The 17,659-nt window shown below is 40.3% G+C and overlaps 1 protein-coding gene across 2 annotated transcripts in view; it reads left to right on the top strand.

The window, feature by feature from the left end:
• The window catches only part of LOC109439684 (interferon-induced very large GTPase 1-like), a 40,690-nt gene extending 23,894 nt beyond the window's left edge, over positions 1–16,796 (top strand). For both annotated transcript variants that reach the window (XM_074335913.2, XM_074335912.2), the window contains exon 2: positions 4,572–16,796. In XM_074335913.2, the coding sequence (XP_074192014.2) occupies positions 4,574–11,860 (7,287 nt within the window). In that variant the 5' untranslated portion in view covers positions 4,572–4,573 and the 3' untranslated portion in view covers positions 11,861–16,796. The remainder of the gene's footprint in view (positions 1–4,571) is intronic.
• The last annotated feature ends 863 nt before the right edge of the window (positions 16,797–17,659 follow it).

Genomic DNA, 17,659 nt, shown 5'->3' with positions numbered 1-17,659 from the left:
GTTCAGATGCATTTTTTTTCTTGGCTGTTTTTTGTGACTAGGACTGCCAAAGCTATGTTGAATAAAAGTGATGAAAGTGGATATCCTTGTCCTATTCCTGATCTTAAAAAGAACACTTTTACCTTTTCCCCATTAAGTATATTAGCTGTAGATTTGTTGTAGATGGCCTTCATTATGTTGAGGTATGTTCCCTCTATCCTAACTTTGCTCAGAGTTTTTATTATGAACGAACGTTGGATTTTGTCAAATGCTTTTTCTGTATCTATTGATATGATCATATGATTTTTATACTTCATTTTGTTTATTTTGTATACATGATGTAGCATGTTAATTAACTGGCAGATTTTGAACCAACTTGCATCCCAGGAATAAACCCTACTTGACGATATGTATGATCTTTTCAATATATTGTTGAAATCAGTTTACTAATATTCTGTTGAAGATCATCAGAGATATTAACCTATAATTTTCTTTCTTTTTGTTTTTTGTTTGTTTGTTTGTTTTGTGTGTGTGTGCACGTGTGTGTGTGTGTGTGCGTCTTTACCTAGTTTTGGTATCCAGGGAATGCTGGCCTTGCAAAATGAGTTCAGAACTCTTCCTTCCACTTCAATTTTTTGGAATAGTTTGAAAAGAACAGGTATTAGTCTTTCTTTGAATGTTTGGTAAAATTCACCTGTGAAGCCATCCAGTGCAGGACTTTTGCTTGTTAGGAGTTTTTTGATTTATGATTCAATTTCCTTAGTACTAATCAGTTTATTCACATTTTCTGTTTCTTCCTGATTCAGTCTTGGAAGAGTATATGTTTCAAGGAATTTATCCATTTCTTCCATGTTGTCCCATTTGTTGGCATAGAATTGTTCATAGTGTTTTGCTTTGTGGTTATCATGAGTCTTACATAAAGCACCTCATAGATAAAACAGTTCATTTTAAGCTAATAACAACTTAACTTTGATCATCTATAAAAGTTCCACCCTTTTATTACCCTTTATATTATTAATGTCGTAATATACCCCTTCATATATTGTATGTTTATTAACTATTATAGTAGCTATTGTTATTTTTCATATTCTTTTCCTTTAACCATTATACTAGAGTTAACTGGTTAACATACCATCCTATTACAAAATTAGCTGTCTAAATATTTAGCTTTACCAGTGTGTTGTATAATTTGGTATGTTTTCCTGTTGCATTGGCACGGTGCATCTTTTCATTTCGGCATAAAGAACGCTTTTCAGCATTTCTTGCAAGGCAGGTCAAGTGGTGATGAACTCCTTCAGCTTTTGTTTGTCTGGGCAAGTCTTTATTTCTCCTTCATATCTGAAGGGTAACTTAGCCAGAGTATTCATGGCTGGCAATTTCTTTTCCTTTCAACACTTTGAATAAGTCATCCCATTCTCTCCAGGACTGTGCGTTTCTGCTGAGAAATCCACTGATAGCAAAGGAACTACAAAGGGGGTTCCTTTGTAGGTTACAATCTTTTTTTTTTCCCCTGTCTGGTTTTAGGATACTCTCTGTCTTTCATTTTTCACAGTTTCATTATATGGTGTCTTGGAGACAGTCTTTTTGTATTAAGATAATAGAGTGATGTATCAGCTTTGTGAACGTAGATGTCCAATTCTCTCCCCAGGATTGGGAAGTCCACAGCTATTATTTATTTAAATAAACTTTCTGCACCCCTCCCTCTCTTCTTCTTGTAGAATCATGTTTATTCCAATTTTTGTTCTTTTTACGGAATCCCATAGATTATGGAGGCTTTCTTTCCTTTTTTCCATTCTTTATTCTTCTCTATGTTGTTTCAAGCTTCCTGCCATCTAACTCACTCTATCTTCCACTTACTCTACTTTAATAAAGATGCTGTCTATTACATTTTCCATTTCATTCATTAAATTTATCAATTTCAGAATGATTTCTATTTCTTTGGTGTATATCTCATTTTGTTCACATATTTTTCTCTGATTTTGTTAAATTGTCTTTCTGAGTTTTCCTGTTGCTTGTTGAATTTCTTCAAAACAGTTTTTTTTAATTCATTGTCAGTCAGTTCACAAAATTCCATTCCTTTAAGCTGGCTTATTGGAGAATTCTTATTATCTTTTGGTGATGACATGTTTCCTTGATTTTTCATGACCTTGTAGTATTGCATCGTTGCCTTTGTATTTGAAGTAGCAGACACCTCCTTAAATCTTTACTAGTTGCCTTCAGATGGGCAATTCTGTTTATTGGTGCTAATTATATCTAGTTTTTAGCTGCCTTTGTATGGCCACCTACTCCACTCTTCTTGCTCTCTCTTCTGGCAGAGTTTTTAAGCTTTTATGTCTTCTCTAGATCTTACAACTCACCAGTGTGGCTACTGGAAACTTCTCTTTTGTTTTCCAGAAGGCGGTGAGATAGCTCTTGTGTGTGGTTTCTCCCCTGGACACAGATCCTAGTGTTTTTCTGATAGCAATACATTTACCATACTAGCTCTCATTGCTGAGCCCAGAAGCGTATACAGGGAGCAAGCCACAAGGTAGGTAGAGTTATGGGTTCAGCCCTCGGGTATTGGGGGTGCCTGCACACCCAGTGGGGAGATTTTCAGGTGAGGTTCTCTCAGAGGCACATGGGAGGCCTTCCTGCTAAAGTCCTGAACAGGATCAGGAGAAACCTTGTTCTTTTAATGCCCTTTGATATTCTTATCTGCCTCGGTCCCATCTCTTACCTCCCCACAGTCATGGAGGCCATGCCCCAATATTCTGGGTGCTGCTAGGAAGCAATATGTATATTGACCCCTGTCTGACACAACTGGGATACCTAGGCACTGACACTCCACTTTCCATTTCCCCCACTGAAAGATCACCACCACCAGATACTTCAGCCTATGTACTGTCACCAAACTCATGCTGGACACTCTCCTTGGGAAGACTGGACTTCTACAAATTCTCTCTCATCTGTGGGCATATGCCCAGGTCAGCACTTCCAACCATTGGCAGATGGTGGGCACAGCTTTGCTAGCGCTACTGCTTCCACAGCCCATAGTGAGGTCTTGTGCCTATTACAAGATACAGGGGGGCGAGACTCCTTTCACATCCTTTGGTATATGCTGCTACATCCCACAATTCCCACAGGGGCACTTTTGTTTCTGGATATGTGTCTGATTAGTTGTTTTAAAATGGGGACAAAAAGGAAGAAGATCTGCCACCATGATGCTGACATCTAGAAGTGGATTTTAAAGGACAGGAAAGTAAATAAATATCACAAAAGGGCCTAAGAAGGAGTGACAGAGACAGGAAGAAAAGTACTCACACAGGTTCAAGAGAAACTAAGGAATGATAAATGGTGGTACCATTCTGTTTTTAAAATAAACATCAAGCTATCAAACTCATGTATATTTTCAAACAGCAATTCTCAGCATAATACTCTCCAAGCAATTGATTCTGTATAATAGGAAGTGTCAAAAGCCAGGCTTTTAAGTTGCAATTCACCCTATGTAGGGAAGATGTTAAGAAAATTCACCTTCATTGGCTGATGTTAGTTTCTGTTGTTGTTGTTGTTCCCTCACATGAGAGACTGCATGTGAGGTGATGGTTAGCTTAAGGTTAAGAGAGTTCTCCCTCGCCTCATCCCCTGGAGATAAGAGGTGATGAAGCTTCTTTTTGTCTGTTTCCCTGCATCGGCAGATAAGGTGAAGAAGTAACTAAGTTATATCAGAATGACATGACAGCTACGTTGCAAGGCTTTGGAAGGCCTTGGGCCGATGGTCCCAGGCAAGAATACTGTTTGTCCAAATGAACTGGCTCTTCAGCCAAATAAACAATATTTTTATCACAGTAACTGCCAAACCCTCCCAGAACTGACCATTCCCTGAGGGGGAGGCAGAAACAAGGAGCTTGGCTTTAAGTCACATTAAAAAGAGATATAAGACAGGTCTCAGTTGGCAGTATGTTCATCATCCACCCTTGGTAATTCTTCATCATTCTAGCATGCTTGGGAGTTAGCAAGCAGCAGTGGGAGACACCGCGGTTTTTTCCAGCCGCAGATCTGGCAAGGTTTTGATTCCTGACTTTTCCAGTGTTGGTTCCCCATTTGGTTTGGTGAGCTTCTTTGGGGTATCATTGTTAATATATATATGGGTGTGTATATGTATATGTATGTGTGTGTATATATATATATATGTATGTGTATATATATATATATATATATATATATATATATTCCTTACCTGCCTTTACTTTCTGTCATTAGCACAATCTATTAATTGCCTTTGTCTTTTGCTATTGCATATTGCTAAATAAATTAATTAGATATTGCTAAATAAATTAATTAGTACCTCTCTAGTGCGTGTTCTTCTTTCTTTTTCCCACACGACGTTACACCCTGGAAACTGAAATGGCAGTCCATGTTCAGAACACCCACAAAGAAGTCTTACACACACACATTTTTAAGCAGTGTTAAAATGCATTTGTTGAAACAATGAAAGGAGGGGATGAAAAAGCCTTAAAGACTTGCATCTTTACTACACTAACCCTGTTGGCAAATGTGGCTGACACTTCTTTAGGGCACGACACAGGCTAACTGAGTATCTTTTGTTTTCACAGCCATGGACACAGCAAAGTCCACCGCTGATGAGCCCCTTCTTAGAGGCAAAAAAGGGCAAGATCTCCAGGAGATGCTGAGAGACGTAGGACTGGCTGTTGAGTACTGGTTGCCCAAGCTGCAAGAACAGCTGGGTGTGACCTGTGCCCAGGCCTTACAACACCTAGAAGACAAAGACCTCCAGCAGCTGAAATCCCAGGCACAATATCCCTGGGAGAAAAGGGCCCTGGAGAAGCTGCTTAACCTGTCACACTCAAATAGTCTTTCAGAGTTCCAGGAGTCTCAGGTGGAAATGATAAAGAAAAAGCAAAAGAGGGCAGAGCAGGTGCTGCAGGAGCTAAAAGACTTACAGTCAGAAGGAAGACAACAACAAGAAGAGGCAGTGAGGAAAAAAGAGACAGAACTGAGGCAGGCGATGGAGATCCCCAAAGAGTACTGGCCACCCCCTGAAAAGTGCCTAAGAGAAGTCATGGAAAACATGCAGAGACAACTCAACCTCACGGAGGGGACACTGTCTCACAGGGAAAACCTCCCAGATAGAGATCTGGTGAGATGGGCATCTGGAGGACTGGCCCTGCAGGGAATTTACAAAACCAGACACCAAAGGGACCTTATAGAGAAGAGAGAGGAACTACTCAGTGTCCCCACGGACGTCTTACTCTTTGGCCCAGAGCAGGACACAAGAATGGAAACAAAGGAATTTACATCTTCTCAAGCAGAATCTATGTTCACCCAGACATTACAGAAGATGGGCATCAGCGTAACTGCTCGAGCCAAGGGCGGAGGTTGGGGATTTAGCTTGGAAGCTGGTATGGATTACAGCAAACATTCAGAATCCAAGGAAACCCATCAATCGCGTTCTGATCACTCTTATTTCTGCTCTACCAAGTTCATCTATTTCCCACTCGCCTCCTTTCACTTTCGCATTGATCAGCTCCAGTTCTCCAAGGCTGCTCTAGAGGAATTGAAATGCATTGAAGACATCCTGGGTCAACCTGCAGGCCCAGACAGACTCCCCTTGCTAAGACACAGGGCTGAAGCTTTCTTCCACAGGTTTGGCTCTCATGCTAACCAGGGCCCCCTGCACCTGGGAGGAATCTACTGCTGGAAAGCCATTTCAGAGGGTTTCCGAAGTGAGCAGATGGCAGAAGTGAAACAGCAGGCAGCAGAGTCCCTGAATAGCTACATAAGGGGCAGCTACAGTGGCTTTGGAGTGAAAGTTGCTGCAGGTGTGGATGTGTCAGACTCTCATTCAAACGCATCCTCCCAAAACACAACCTGCCAAAACCTTCAAACCAAAGTCAAACTATCTGTGGCCCACACAGGGGGCCCACCAGAAGCAAATAGCTTTCTGCAGTGGAAAGCTGGCCTAGTTGCCAGTAATAAAACATGGTGTGTCATTGACCGGGGATTTCAGCTGGTCCCTATTTGGGACATCATCCTCTCCAGTCACTGGAGGGATTTTAAGGATCCTCTTCAGGTAGCTAACTTCCTGAAAGACAGCTACACTGCTCTGACTGGCCTCACTGCCCACATCCAGGATGGAGAAGAATTATTGAGTGTTGGGAAGGAGGCTAGGGTTTTCCTAGAGGAAGTGAAATCCTGGGAGGTATCTGATCCAGAAGAGCAGCTTAAAAGGCTGCTAAATTTCATGCAAATGTTGAGTCAAAAAATTAAAAGTTATGACATTTGGGTTAACATATGCCTCACAGATGCAGCTCTGCAGAATTTTCTGATAAACACTGTTAACTTCTGCAAAGACTCTTCCATTTACAACACCAAATTTATTAAATCTCAGTTGCGCAGCCTTTTGGATCCTCACATCTACAGAGTGACAAACTTTCCTCAGGCTCATTCCATCATGCAGTGGGTCTTCCAGTCAGAGTCAGAGGGAAAGCATATCAACATCTCTGAGTTTTCTGAATTAATTAAAATCTTAAAGGAAATACAGAATGACCTCAGGGAAGTGAAGGCCGGATCTGAGTCTGCAGAAACAGTGGAGGAAGCTCAAAAAAAGGCCACTTACGAGGTGAGCTTGTCTCTTGGCTGCTTCTTGAATTACCTCCAGGAAACAGAGCAGCCCGACACACAGCTCTTGCTACTTAACATTGCAGCTGGTGCAGGGTATCATGTGGGAAACCATACCTTTCAGTATCTCCTGGGGTGTGATGAGATAGACTTCCTACTGAATGAAATGCAAACTGCCCAAGATAAATACCAGGAGCTCAAAAATATTTGCACCTACAGAGCTCAGGCATTCCTGATACTCACAGGTCTTACAGCTACTGCAGGAGTCACAGCTGTGTCTCCAGAGGAGAAAACACAACGCTTGGCATTAATAAGACAACACATGGGCCAATCTTTGCCTAAAGAAGTTGTACACGTCCTCACCAAACTTGAAGAAGATCATAATTGGAAAGACCTAGAGGAAGACTTGAGATTGCTCATTGACGGGAATTATGAAGCCACCATCTCTTCACTGCAAATGGAGGAGGTGAGAAAAAATTTGCAAAGCATCTTCCATGAAAACAAACAGCCCCATGAACCACATGATGATGAAAATAGCAAATGGGAAGTCATAGAAGATGGAGCCTTCCAAGAGTTACTCCAGCGTTTAGGCCTGGAACGTTCCTATCCGAAAAGGATTAGCAGAGCTAACTTCCATCTGATCTACAAGGCTTCTGTGTACAACAACCAGCCCAGTTCTGAACGGGAGCTTCCCTTCTATTTCCTGCAGAAACTACTGATGCTGGATTATGGGCTGAGATACCTGGTCTTCAGAGATGACAGAAACACACAGAATGAAGTCTATCCAAGTGCCTTGAATCAAGAAAATGAGGCTTTTGATCCATATGAAGACTTGTTTGAAGACACAGAGGCTCCTGCTAATCCTTCAGCCACTAATCGTAGGCCCCATATTCATCCTATGGATATTCAGATGGCGATTCTTCACTGTGCAGATGATTTTGCCAGACAATATATTCTGGGCAAACTTGCCATTTGTCAGTTTGCCCTCCCCTTTCTCATACCAAATCCCTGTAGTTCTGATATTGAATTCTCTCTCTGGTCTCTCCGTCAAATTAGAAGAAGCTGGCAGGAAGCCAGGAAATCACCAAAAGAGAAAGAAAATTACAAGAATAAGCAGATGTGTTGTGTCTCTACCCCCATTGTGTCCTTTATTAGAGTTGGAAATGGTTTCTCTGCTTCCAAATCTCAGATCATGAACTGTCTCCTCAGTAAACGTAAACATGATATCTTTTTTCACCGACACTGCAGAGGGAGCAGCAAAGACTGTCTCTTGATGGGGGGCGTAGTGGAAGTCTGCTGGTTCTGTCCTGGGGGGGAAGATGAGGACAGATTTGACAACTGTTTGACCTTCACCAATCTTCATGGAGACGCAAAAGAACATAAGAAGCAACTCACCTTCCTGCAGGAGGTCTCTTCTCTCATTGTTGTCCTCATGTCAACTTCAGATGACAATAAAGAGAACCGGAAAATTGTCCGTGATCTGAGTCAGTCACCAAGACCTCTGATCTGTTTGCTTGATAACAAAGAAAAAACCATGGCCAATAATTCTAACCAGAAAGCGATCATTGGGATCAGGAACAGAAATGAGGCGGAATTAACAGAGGAGCTCACTACTGCAATCAAACGTTTGCTAGAGCTCTCAGACACTGCTCTGAGCATGGAGGACTGTTCCCAGATTGCTCGCAAGCAAGGATTCCTTATTGATGAAGACCAGAGAGATTGCAGGGAAGCCAAAGAAAAAGCAGAGATCCTAATGATCCTTCTGAAAGAAAAGAAGATATCTCAGGTGAAGGAAAACTTTCTACCCCTTCAGGGACAACTGTGGCACCTTTGGTGTAAAAAGGACAAAGAACTCTATCACCTGAGAGAAAAGGGGAATCGGAGCATTGAACAACACAAATGCGAGATTGAGACAGAAAAACAAAGAATACGGCGCCATCAGTTGACCAGAGCCTTTCCTCTCAATGATTTAATGCACTCTGTCCTTGAAATTCTCCAAACACATTCAGAAACTCACAGCACACTCTACTTTTTCCAATGGCTGAGTATGTTTTTGAACAACCTGACTGCAGGACACTTGGAAGAACTGAATGAAAAGCAAAAGTCTTTGTGGTCATGTATACAAACAGAAAAGCAAAAGGCACCAAATAGCAACAACCTGAAACGTTGGCAAAATAGGATAGAAGCTATCTCCGTAGAGATTAATGACTGTACCTTGGGAATTGAGCAACTTCTGAGAGAGGTTGGCCAGATCTATGAAGCTCTGGAAGAAGCTTCTTCCACAAAAGATACCGTTTTTCTCTCCCTTCCCCAGATTGCTGCAGATCTAATGATATCTGGTGTTCCCATTGAGCTGATGGATGGGGATGCTTCCTATGTGCCTCTAAAGTGGGTGACAGCTCTTTTTGACAAGCTCTCTGAGAAACTTGGAAACAAACGACTTTTTATTCTCTCTATCCTTGGCCTGCAGAGCTCAGGGAAGTCCACCCTGCTGAATGCCCTCTTTGGGCTGCAGTTCACTGTCAGTGCTGGGAGGTGTACCCGGGGGGCCTACATGCAGCTCCTGAAGGTGGAGGAAACATTCTCAGAGGAACTTGGCTTTGATTTTGTGCTTATTGTGGATACAGAAGGGCTTCGGGCCCCAGAACTGAGCAACAAATCCAAGAATCGTGACAATGAGTTGGCAACCTTTGTCATTGGACTTGGAAACTTGACTCTGATCAATATTTTTGGAGAAAATCCATCAGAAATGCAAGATATTCTCCAAATCGTTGTCCAAGCCTTTTTGAGGATGAAACAAGTAAAAATTTCCCCAAGTTGCCTCTTTGTCCATCAGAATGTGGGGGAAGTTACAGCTAAAGACCAAACTATGGAAGGACGAAGGCGCTTAGAGCAGAGACTGGATGAAATGGCAGCAATAGCGGCTGAGCAAGAACAGTGCTCAGATGTAACCCGCTTTAGTGATGTCATTAAGTTTGATGTCAATACTCATGTCTACTACTTTGCTCACCTCTGGGATGGCAATCCCCCAATGGCCCCACCCAATCCTCGCTACAGCCACAACGTCCAGGAACTGAAAACTAGAATTCTTATGACTGCAAAACAGGAATCCAGGGGAAGCATCATGAAGATATCAGACGTAAAATCACGAGTTCAAGATCTATGGAGAGCCCTGGTGAATGAGAACTTTATTTTCAGTTTCAGGAACACCCGAGAGGTCATGGCTATGAGCAAATTGGAAACCATGTATAACAACTGGACCTGGGAGCTGAGGAGCCATGTGCTAGGCTTACAGAACCAGCTGATCAACCAGGTTCAGAATGGAAAAGTCCAGACACTCAGAACAAGCACAATTGAGGTTCCAGTTGCAGAAAAATATGAAGCCATCAAGCAAGAACTTGAAAAATATTTTAATGAAGATCCAGAGAGTGAAATACTGATTCAGTGGAAAGCAAATTTTGAAAATAAGCTAATGATCCTTAAAGAGGCACTTACTTTAGATAGCCGAAGAAAGATCGAAGGACTTATAAATTATAAAAAGGGTCAGGAAAGACTGGATAATGAAAAGTCTCATTATGAAAAGGAATTATTAGAAAAAAGCCGAATATTGGCTTCAACTGTAAAGGACAAAGAACTGAGTGATGAAGAGTTACATGAGAAATTCAATCAACTTTGGGGAAAATGGGTCTATGCTGTGTCCTCAACTCAGCCTCCAGTCACAGAACCTGACATTGATGTGGATGCTGAAGGCATCCTTTTGGAATATTTTAAAAAGGAGAGAGACAGGGAGAACATACTGAAGAAAAATTCTGGAAAAACATTTCACATCGATTATGATGAACATGTCAAAATGAATAAGAAATTTTACTTATATAGAATGTCATTAAATGTGCATGATAAGGAGTCCATAGAGAGGACCACTGAGCTCATTATTTCAAAATGTACTGAAACTATTAAAAACATTCAGAGGCAACAACATGATTACAATCCAAGTTATTTCCATGAAATCCTGAGAATAATAGAAGAGCAAGTGAAATCAGCCCCCACTGAGGAAAGATACACATTTACAAGTAAATATAAAATTGACTTATCTTTGTGTTTATTCCGAAAAGCAGCAGAGAATTTTAAGGAGATGCACAGGGCATTCAAAACGGCAAATGATCCTGTAAACTATCTGGAAAGCAAGAAAGATGATTTTTTCATGAGTTTTAAGATCTCTTGTCAAGGAGCAACCTCAATCAAAACGTTTGTTGATTTTCTGTGGCACAAACTCACTCCTGCTGTCTCCACTGCCATATGGGGGAAAACGGCTCCTCTAATTGCTGGAGATATGCGAGCTAACTGCTCTGCATTCAATGGAAACAGGGCTAACCTGGAGAAACACATTCTTATCTCTCTGGCAGAAAAAGAAAATTTCGATGATTATTGGGAGTACCTTCATAAGCCAGAATCATTTTTTAGGAATTACATTCAAAACCATATTAAAAGATATTGTTCAGACAAAAGTGAAACAATGAAGACTTTTTTAAAACTAAGTTTAGATGACATCAAGAATGTCATCCTGTTAGCTATTCATGAATCCACAGCAATAGCTAAAGATAAAAGCAGCACTGTGTCTGGGTGGTTGGATTTGTTCTGTGATCACCTGGGAAGTAACTTGATCTTTCCACGAAATGAACTGAAAAGCATTGAACATCAGGAGATAAAAGATATTGAGTTTCTCAAAGAAACCATGACTGAAGCTTTGGATCCCGCAATGAAGACAGTAGAACAGAAGGTTTTAAGTATGTCTGTAGAAGAGATGATTCCTGAAATCCAGAAAATGCTCTATGAACATCTCTGTGGCTGCTGGAAACAGTGTCCCTTCTGTAGAGCTATTTGTACAAACACAATCCCCTCTCATGACGGAGACCACAGTGTTCCCTTCCACCGTCCTCAGGCTGTCAATGGAATTGCATGGTATAAAACAGACGATTTTGTTATTGATACCTGTACTAGCTTGGTAGCAAGTGATTGTTTATTAGTTTTGAGTGATGACCACAAGATCCCATTTAAGAACTATCGACAGGCAGAAGGGGACTATGCCAAATGGAGCATCACCCCAGACTCATCCACCCAGCCCTACTGGAAATGGTTTGTCTGTCACTTCAGAAAAAAACTAGAAGAAAAATATAAGATGAAATTTACAGGTACAGGTGAAATCCCTGGTCCTTGGAAAAATATCAAAAAGCAGGATGTTCTTGATGACTTGAAAAAACAATGACCAAAAAAGAGTACCAGAAAGTGAACAAAAGAGTTGTAGTACCTAAACACTCTTAAGATACCTCCTCCTCACAGTGAAAACCTTTATTATTTCTACTTTTCGAATGAAACATCTAAAAATTTCATGAGTTGAAGATTTTCTGTTGAAAGGACTTCATTTTTCTTTGTCTCAATTCATTCTGGTTTAAAAACAAGTTACTAAAATATATGAACATATGAGAAAAATCAAATAAAATCCATTTAAAACATAATACCTACTTTATATGTTAAGCTATTATTCAGAATGTTCTTTTATTTTAAACATATATTATATAAAGTCTCAGAGAAAGTCATCCTCATTGAGGGAAATCAAAATCATTTCAGCCTGCTACAAATTTGTATAGATTAAATACATGATATATCAAATCAATATATAGTTTTTGGCTGGAAGCTACAAATTGCCTTTTTTAAAATGTGTTTTTTTTCACCCTCTGAAATTGTGAGAAAAATTTACTAACCCTTGAATGAAAAAATATTCATGGAAAGTTCACGATTCCCAAGCATTGCGATATTTAGACACATTCTGTTCTGGGAAAGAACATAAGAGATTTGACCAGGATAGAGCCTGCATCAATTCAGGAAAGATTATCAAGCAAATATGAAAAATAGAAATTAAATAACTGTTTTTTTCTCATTTAACCATCACCTTCTTCCCTGGCATCTTCTCAGTTCCCTGTGTATTCTTTTAAAAATAATATGGTTCACAGGAGTTTAACTATTCAAAGCCTGGTGCCTTGTACAAATCAAAGAAGGACTAGCTTTAGCACAAGGTTTATGACTAATTGAAAGGGCCATTTGAATCAAGGCTACGGACAATGTTTGATTTGGTTATACCATTAATGATTTTAAGAACTATTCCTTCAAGAATAAAATAGCAAAGATTATGTTGTTTTTAGGTTCTGATAGTTCAATAAGAAATTCTTTTTTTGTATTACAATGGAAGGAAATGCTTATGTCTAAAACAGTCACCCTTGTGACTTTTCATACTATTCGAGCCATAGGTTCACAATCAGAATAAAAATAAAAAGACACACTGAAGATACCAAGAACCTGAGAAGGGAAAGAAATCACCATTCTGCAATCTTACACCTTCTGAAACAATGACTTATGCTAGGTTCTCAAAGCTGACAATCTAAAGGAATCCCGATACAAAGAAGAAAACTTCTTCATGTTGGACACAAGAGCATCCACTAGCTTCTATTTACAGGCACATTCTCTACCCCTTCATGGCCAGTGAAAACAGACAATCCACGGAACAGCAGTCCAAACTTGGATCTTCAGAGCTGGGAGATAGCAGTGCTGCTTCTGCTATCTTTGTACCCTCAAAGGGCTTCAAGCATACTCCCAGTTTGAGGTCAAATGACCCATGTCTCCAGAAGAAATCCTGGAACAGAAAAATTATAAAGGATACAGGTGTTCTTCAGTAGTATAGCTTCCATTTTGTTCTCTGGAAAATAGTCTCAGTAAGAGTTGAAAGGACCTAGTAGGTGCAATATGATCATGTTGAAATGGTGACAGAAACAGAACTGCTGCAGAGCACGGTGCCTGTCTCTCACATCACTGCACCTTGAAAATTGCAATACTCAGTTAACACTTGCTGAATGCTTTTTGTACTTGTTTAATGAATCCATAATATCTTTCTTATTATTATTAGTTTCAGGTGTTCTAACAAATATCTTATATCATATATTAACTTTGATTTTCAAGCAAAATTGTTATGTATAAATGAAACATATCTTTGACAAATTCTTCAGGTATTTAAGCAGTGTGATTATTTGATAAGATTCAAAGGCTGTGCTCAAGAAATTTTAAAAAAACTGGCAAGAAGTAAATTGGGATAGAGAGAAGATAACTATATAGGAATGGGGTTTTCTGTGATAGTAGTGGAGAAACTAAAGCTGCCATCAGGTGGGGTCAGGATTAAGGGGATTACAGTGCCATTGGATTAGGGTCACTGAGGGAGGAGCCCTGGGGACCAATGGAGTTGGGGAAATGGAGACAGTAAGGATGAGAATCACATGATCAGAAAGAGTAGGAGACACTGGGCCCAGGTGTAGGTACAGGATTAGAAGTGGCCAGAGTTGTGAGGTAAGTAGAGATAGGACACTCATGGAATGAGTCTCTCAGAGTCATTGAAAGTGGGGAACATAGAAATACAGGAATTGGGGGTCACCACATCAGTAGATATAGGGGATTTCCAGAGTAAGTTAAGCAACACATCCCAAGTGCAGTGGGAAGGAAGGAGTCATGAGGCCTGTAGGAATGGAGCTAGGAGGGTGGTGGATTCTAAAGCATGATAAAATCACATCAATAAGATGTGAGTTTCTTAAATGAAGATGAAAATTTGTAGTGAGTTTTGAAGTAGGTCTCTCTCTCTCTCTCTCTCTGAGAGAGGATATAAATCTGAGAAAGCCTAGGGAATGGGGTGTGTTTTGGATAAAATGTTTGAGTCTCTCCCAAATTAATATGTTGAAACCCTAACTCACAATGTGATTTAGAGAGGGGGGCCTTGGGAGATAATTAGGGTATGATGAGTTCACGAGGGCAGGGCCCTCATTATTGGATCAGTGCCCTTATAAGAAGAGACACAAGAGATCGCTCTCGCTCTCTCTCTCTCTCTCTCGCTCTCGCTCTCGCTCTCACTCTCGCTCGACAGCCCTCACCAGGAACCTAATAGCCAGCATTTTGATCTTAGATGCTCCAGAACTGTCAGAAATAAATCTCTGCTGTCTATGACACTCAGTCTATGGTTTTATGCTATGGCAGCCTGAGCTGACTACAGCAGGGTGTGTCTAAAAATTGATCCCCTGAAGTTTTGGCATGCTTCTCTTTGGGACTATAGGGAAGACACATGAATCATACAACTTTTTCCCCATTCCTCACTCTATAATTCCCTTTAATCACGCTAACCCTTCACCAAGGTCTGAAACAGCCATTCAGCCCTTCATGATAGTGCTGTGGTGCATGAGTGCACAAGGCAGTGAAGGAAAGTGTGTGCACCATCACTGACACTGTCAATGATAATTATTAATGCTGCTATCTTTGTAGTAGTGATGCCTGTGAGACCTTGGGCATGTAATTTAACTTCTCTGAGCTCAGTGCCCTGTCTGTAAAATAGTACATTTCTCATGCTATTGTTGGGAAGAATAAATAAATTGTTATGGAGAAAGCATATAGTACAGTGCCATACACTGAATAAGTATTCTCTAAGTTATTACAATGTTATATTACCTCCACCAAGTTCCTTAGTCCTTTGCTTCTGAGTAACATTTTATTACAACCACATTGATAACTTGAGATAGTCTCATCTGGGCTTCAATGGCAGGAATATTCAACGAGGATTCCTTGGGAAATCACAGTTGAGGTCACAGTAAGTTCTAAATAAATGTGATTTTAACACATACCTCAAATACATCTCAAGATATTGATGTCCTTTGGTACTTTATCATTAGTTATACCTATTTCAAACAGTAATCAACCAGTCAAAGGTGTAGAGAAGTCACGGTCACAATTCTTTAGCAGTATGGAGGATAGTGTGTGTTAGGTCCTGTAGTAAAGATATTAAAGAAAATTTGCCTTCATTGATTGATGTGAGCTTTTGTCTATTAGTTTTTCTCTGTTACTGCATGTGAGGTGATGGTTAGCTTAGGGTTAAAAGAATTCTGTGCTGTGATGAGGAGTTGAGTAAATTCCCCCTTTGGTCTCATTCTCCTGAGTAAGGAAGATACAAGATGATGTTGCTTTCTGTCTGTGTCGCCTGCATCAGCAGATGAAGTGAAGAAATAGCTAAGTTATATCAGGATGACATGACAGGCACGTTGCCAGGCTTTGGAAGATCTTGGGCCGATGGCCACACGCAGGAACAGTAGATGTTGCTTGTCCGGATGAACTAGCCCTTCAGCTGGATAAGTAATATTTTTATCATTGACTGCTGAACCCTCCTGGAACTCGCCATTCCCGGAGAGGGAGGCAGAAATAAGAAGCTTGGCTCTAAGGTACATCTGAGAAAATAAGATAGACCTCAGTTGGCAGTGTAAACTTTCATCATTTGATCATTTGTCATTGGTGATTCTTCCCCATTCTAACATTTTGAAGACTTCCAGCAACATGCAGCTTACAACACCAGGAGATGTCCTGACATCCAGCCGTGGACATGGTGAGGTCTGGCTGGTTCCCGGCCTCTCCAGTGTTGTTCCCCACAGATAGCCTTCTTGAGAACTTGTTAGCATTTTAGAAGCTTGTATGCAGCTTGCAGCTTGTAACATCAGAAGATGCCCTAACTTCCAGCAACAACAACCACAACAGCAACGGCAACAGCAGCAGCATTCCTGAGAACTTGTTAGCATCTTGAGTACTTATATATAGCTTGCAGCTTACAACATCAAAAGACGCCTTACCTTCTAGCAACAAAAACAACTTCTAGCAATAACAACGACAACAACAATGACAACAGCAGCAGAATTCTGGGAACTAGCAAGCAACAGTGAGATGCCTGAGTTTCTCTCAGCTGCAGACCTGGCAAGGTTTTGATTTATGACTTTTCCAGTGCCGTCCTCCCCTGGTTTGGTGAGCTTTTGACATCTACTGTAATAGTTACTATCCTATAAAACTTATTACTGCTTTTGGATACTCCTTACTGATGTTGTTTGTGTATTTAGCCAAGTGATTTTTGATCAATAGTAAACATATGTTGGGATCTATTAAACTTATATGTATGTATATTCCTTTGACATGACATTGGTATCAATGTATATAGTTTAGTCCTAACCACCTTTATTTTCTGTCATTAGCACATTTTTAAGTGCCTTTGTCTTTTGCTATTGCGTATCGCTAAATAAACTGAATAGATATTGCTAAACAAATTGATTAGACATTGCTAAATAAATTCATTAGTCCCACTCTAACGTGTGTCCTTTCCTTGTTCGTCATTACAGTCGCTCAGAAATGAGCCTTAGACATAGATTCACGTCCAAGTGAATTATTAGAAAAGTTATCCCAATAGAAATTTAAAAGGCCAAGCAAGAAGGGGAAAGTAATTTAAAGTAAGGGAATAAATTGGTAGGTACAAGTCAATTTTTCAGAGTTATGGAATGCCAGCTTGCAGTTGAAGTGAAGAACACAACCTTGGAAGTTAGACTGCTTGGTTTTGCACAGAGCTTCCACCATTTACCAGCTGTATGTCCTTGGGTGAGTTACTCAACCTGTCTCTGCTTCACTTTTTACCTCTACAAAATGAGGTGTGAGGACAGCTTCCGATAATACATATGCCTGGCATAGAGTACGTGATCCAATAATGTAGGTGGTGGTAGTAATAGTAGCAGCAGCAAGAACAGAAAAAGTCATGTTAATAGAAGAAACTCTAGTAATTATTAACATCATCATTGCTATTATATTGAAATATAGTTATGCCTGAACCCCATCCTCAACTGTAACCTCCTGAAGAGGTGGGTCCAAGTCTTGTTCGTCTCCATATGCTCAGCATCTAGAATGGTATTTACCCCCGTGTAGATGATGAACACTGGCTGTTAAATACAACGGACAGGACAAGCTTACTAGATATTGGAGGTGGAAGTGGTGACATTTAGAAGGGAAAAAAAGAAATCAAAGATGATTCTGATATTTCAAAAATATAATGCAGCTGAAATTAACTAAATACAGGTCACCAATGGCATCTATTTTTCTAAATCCAATTTTTTATTCTCAATCATTTTACTTGCTGAACTGGCATTATTTTATCACTTCTTTCCTCCCTGAAGCACTT

This window comes from Rhinolophus sinicus, chromosome 14, assembly GCF_057876585.1.
Source record: "Rhinolophus sinicus isolate RSI-liver-muscle chromosome 14, RSI-T2T, whole genome shotgun sequence".
NCBI lineage: Eukaryota > Metazoa > Chordata > Mammalia > Chiroptera > Rhinolophidae > Rhinolophus > Rhinolophus sinicus.
This window is presented reverse-complemented; position numbering and strand designations above follow the sequence as displayed.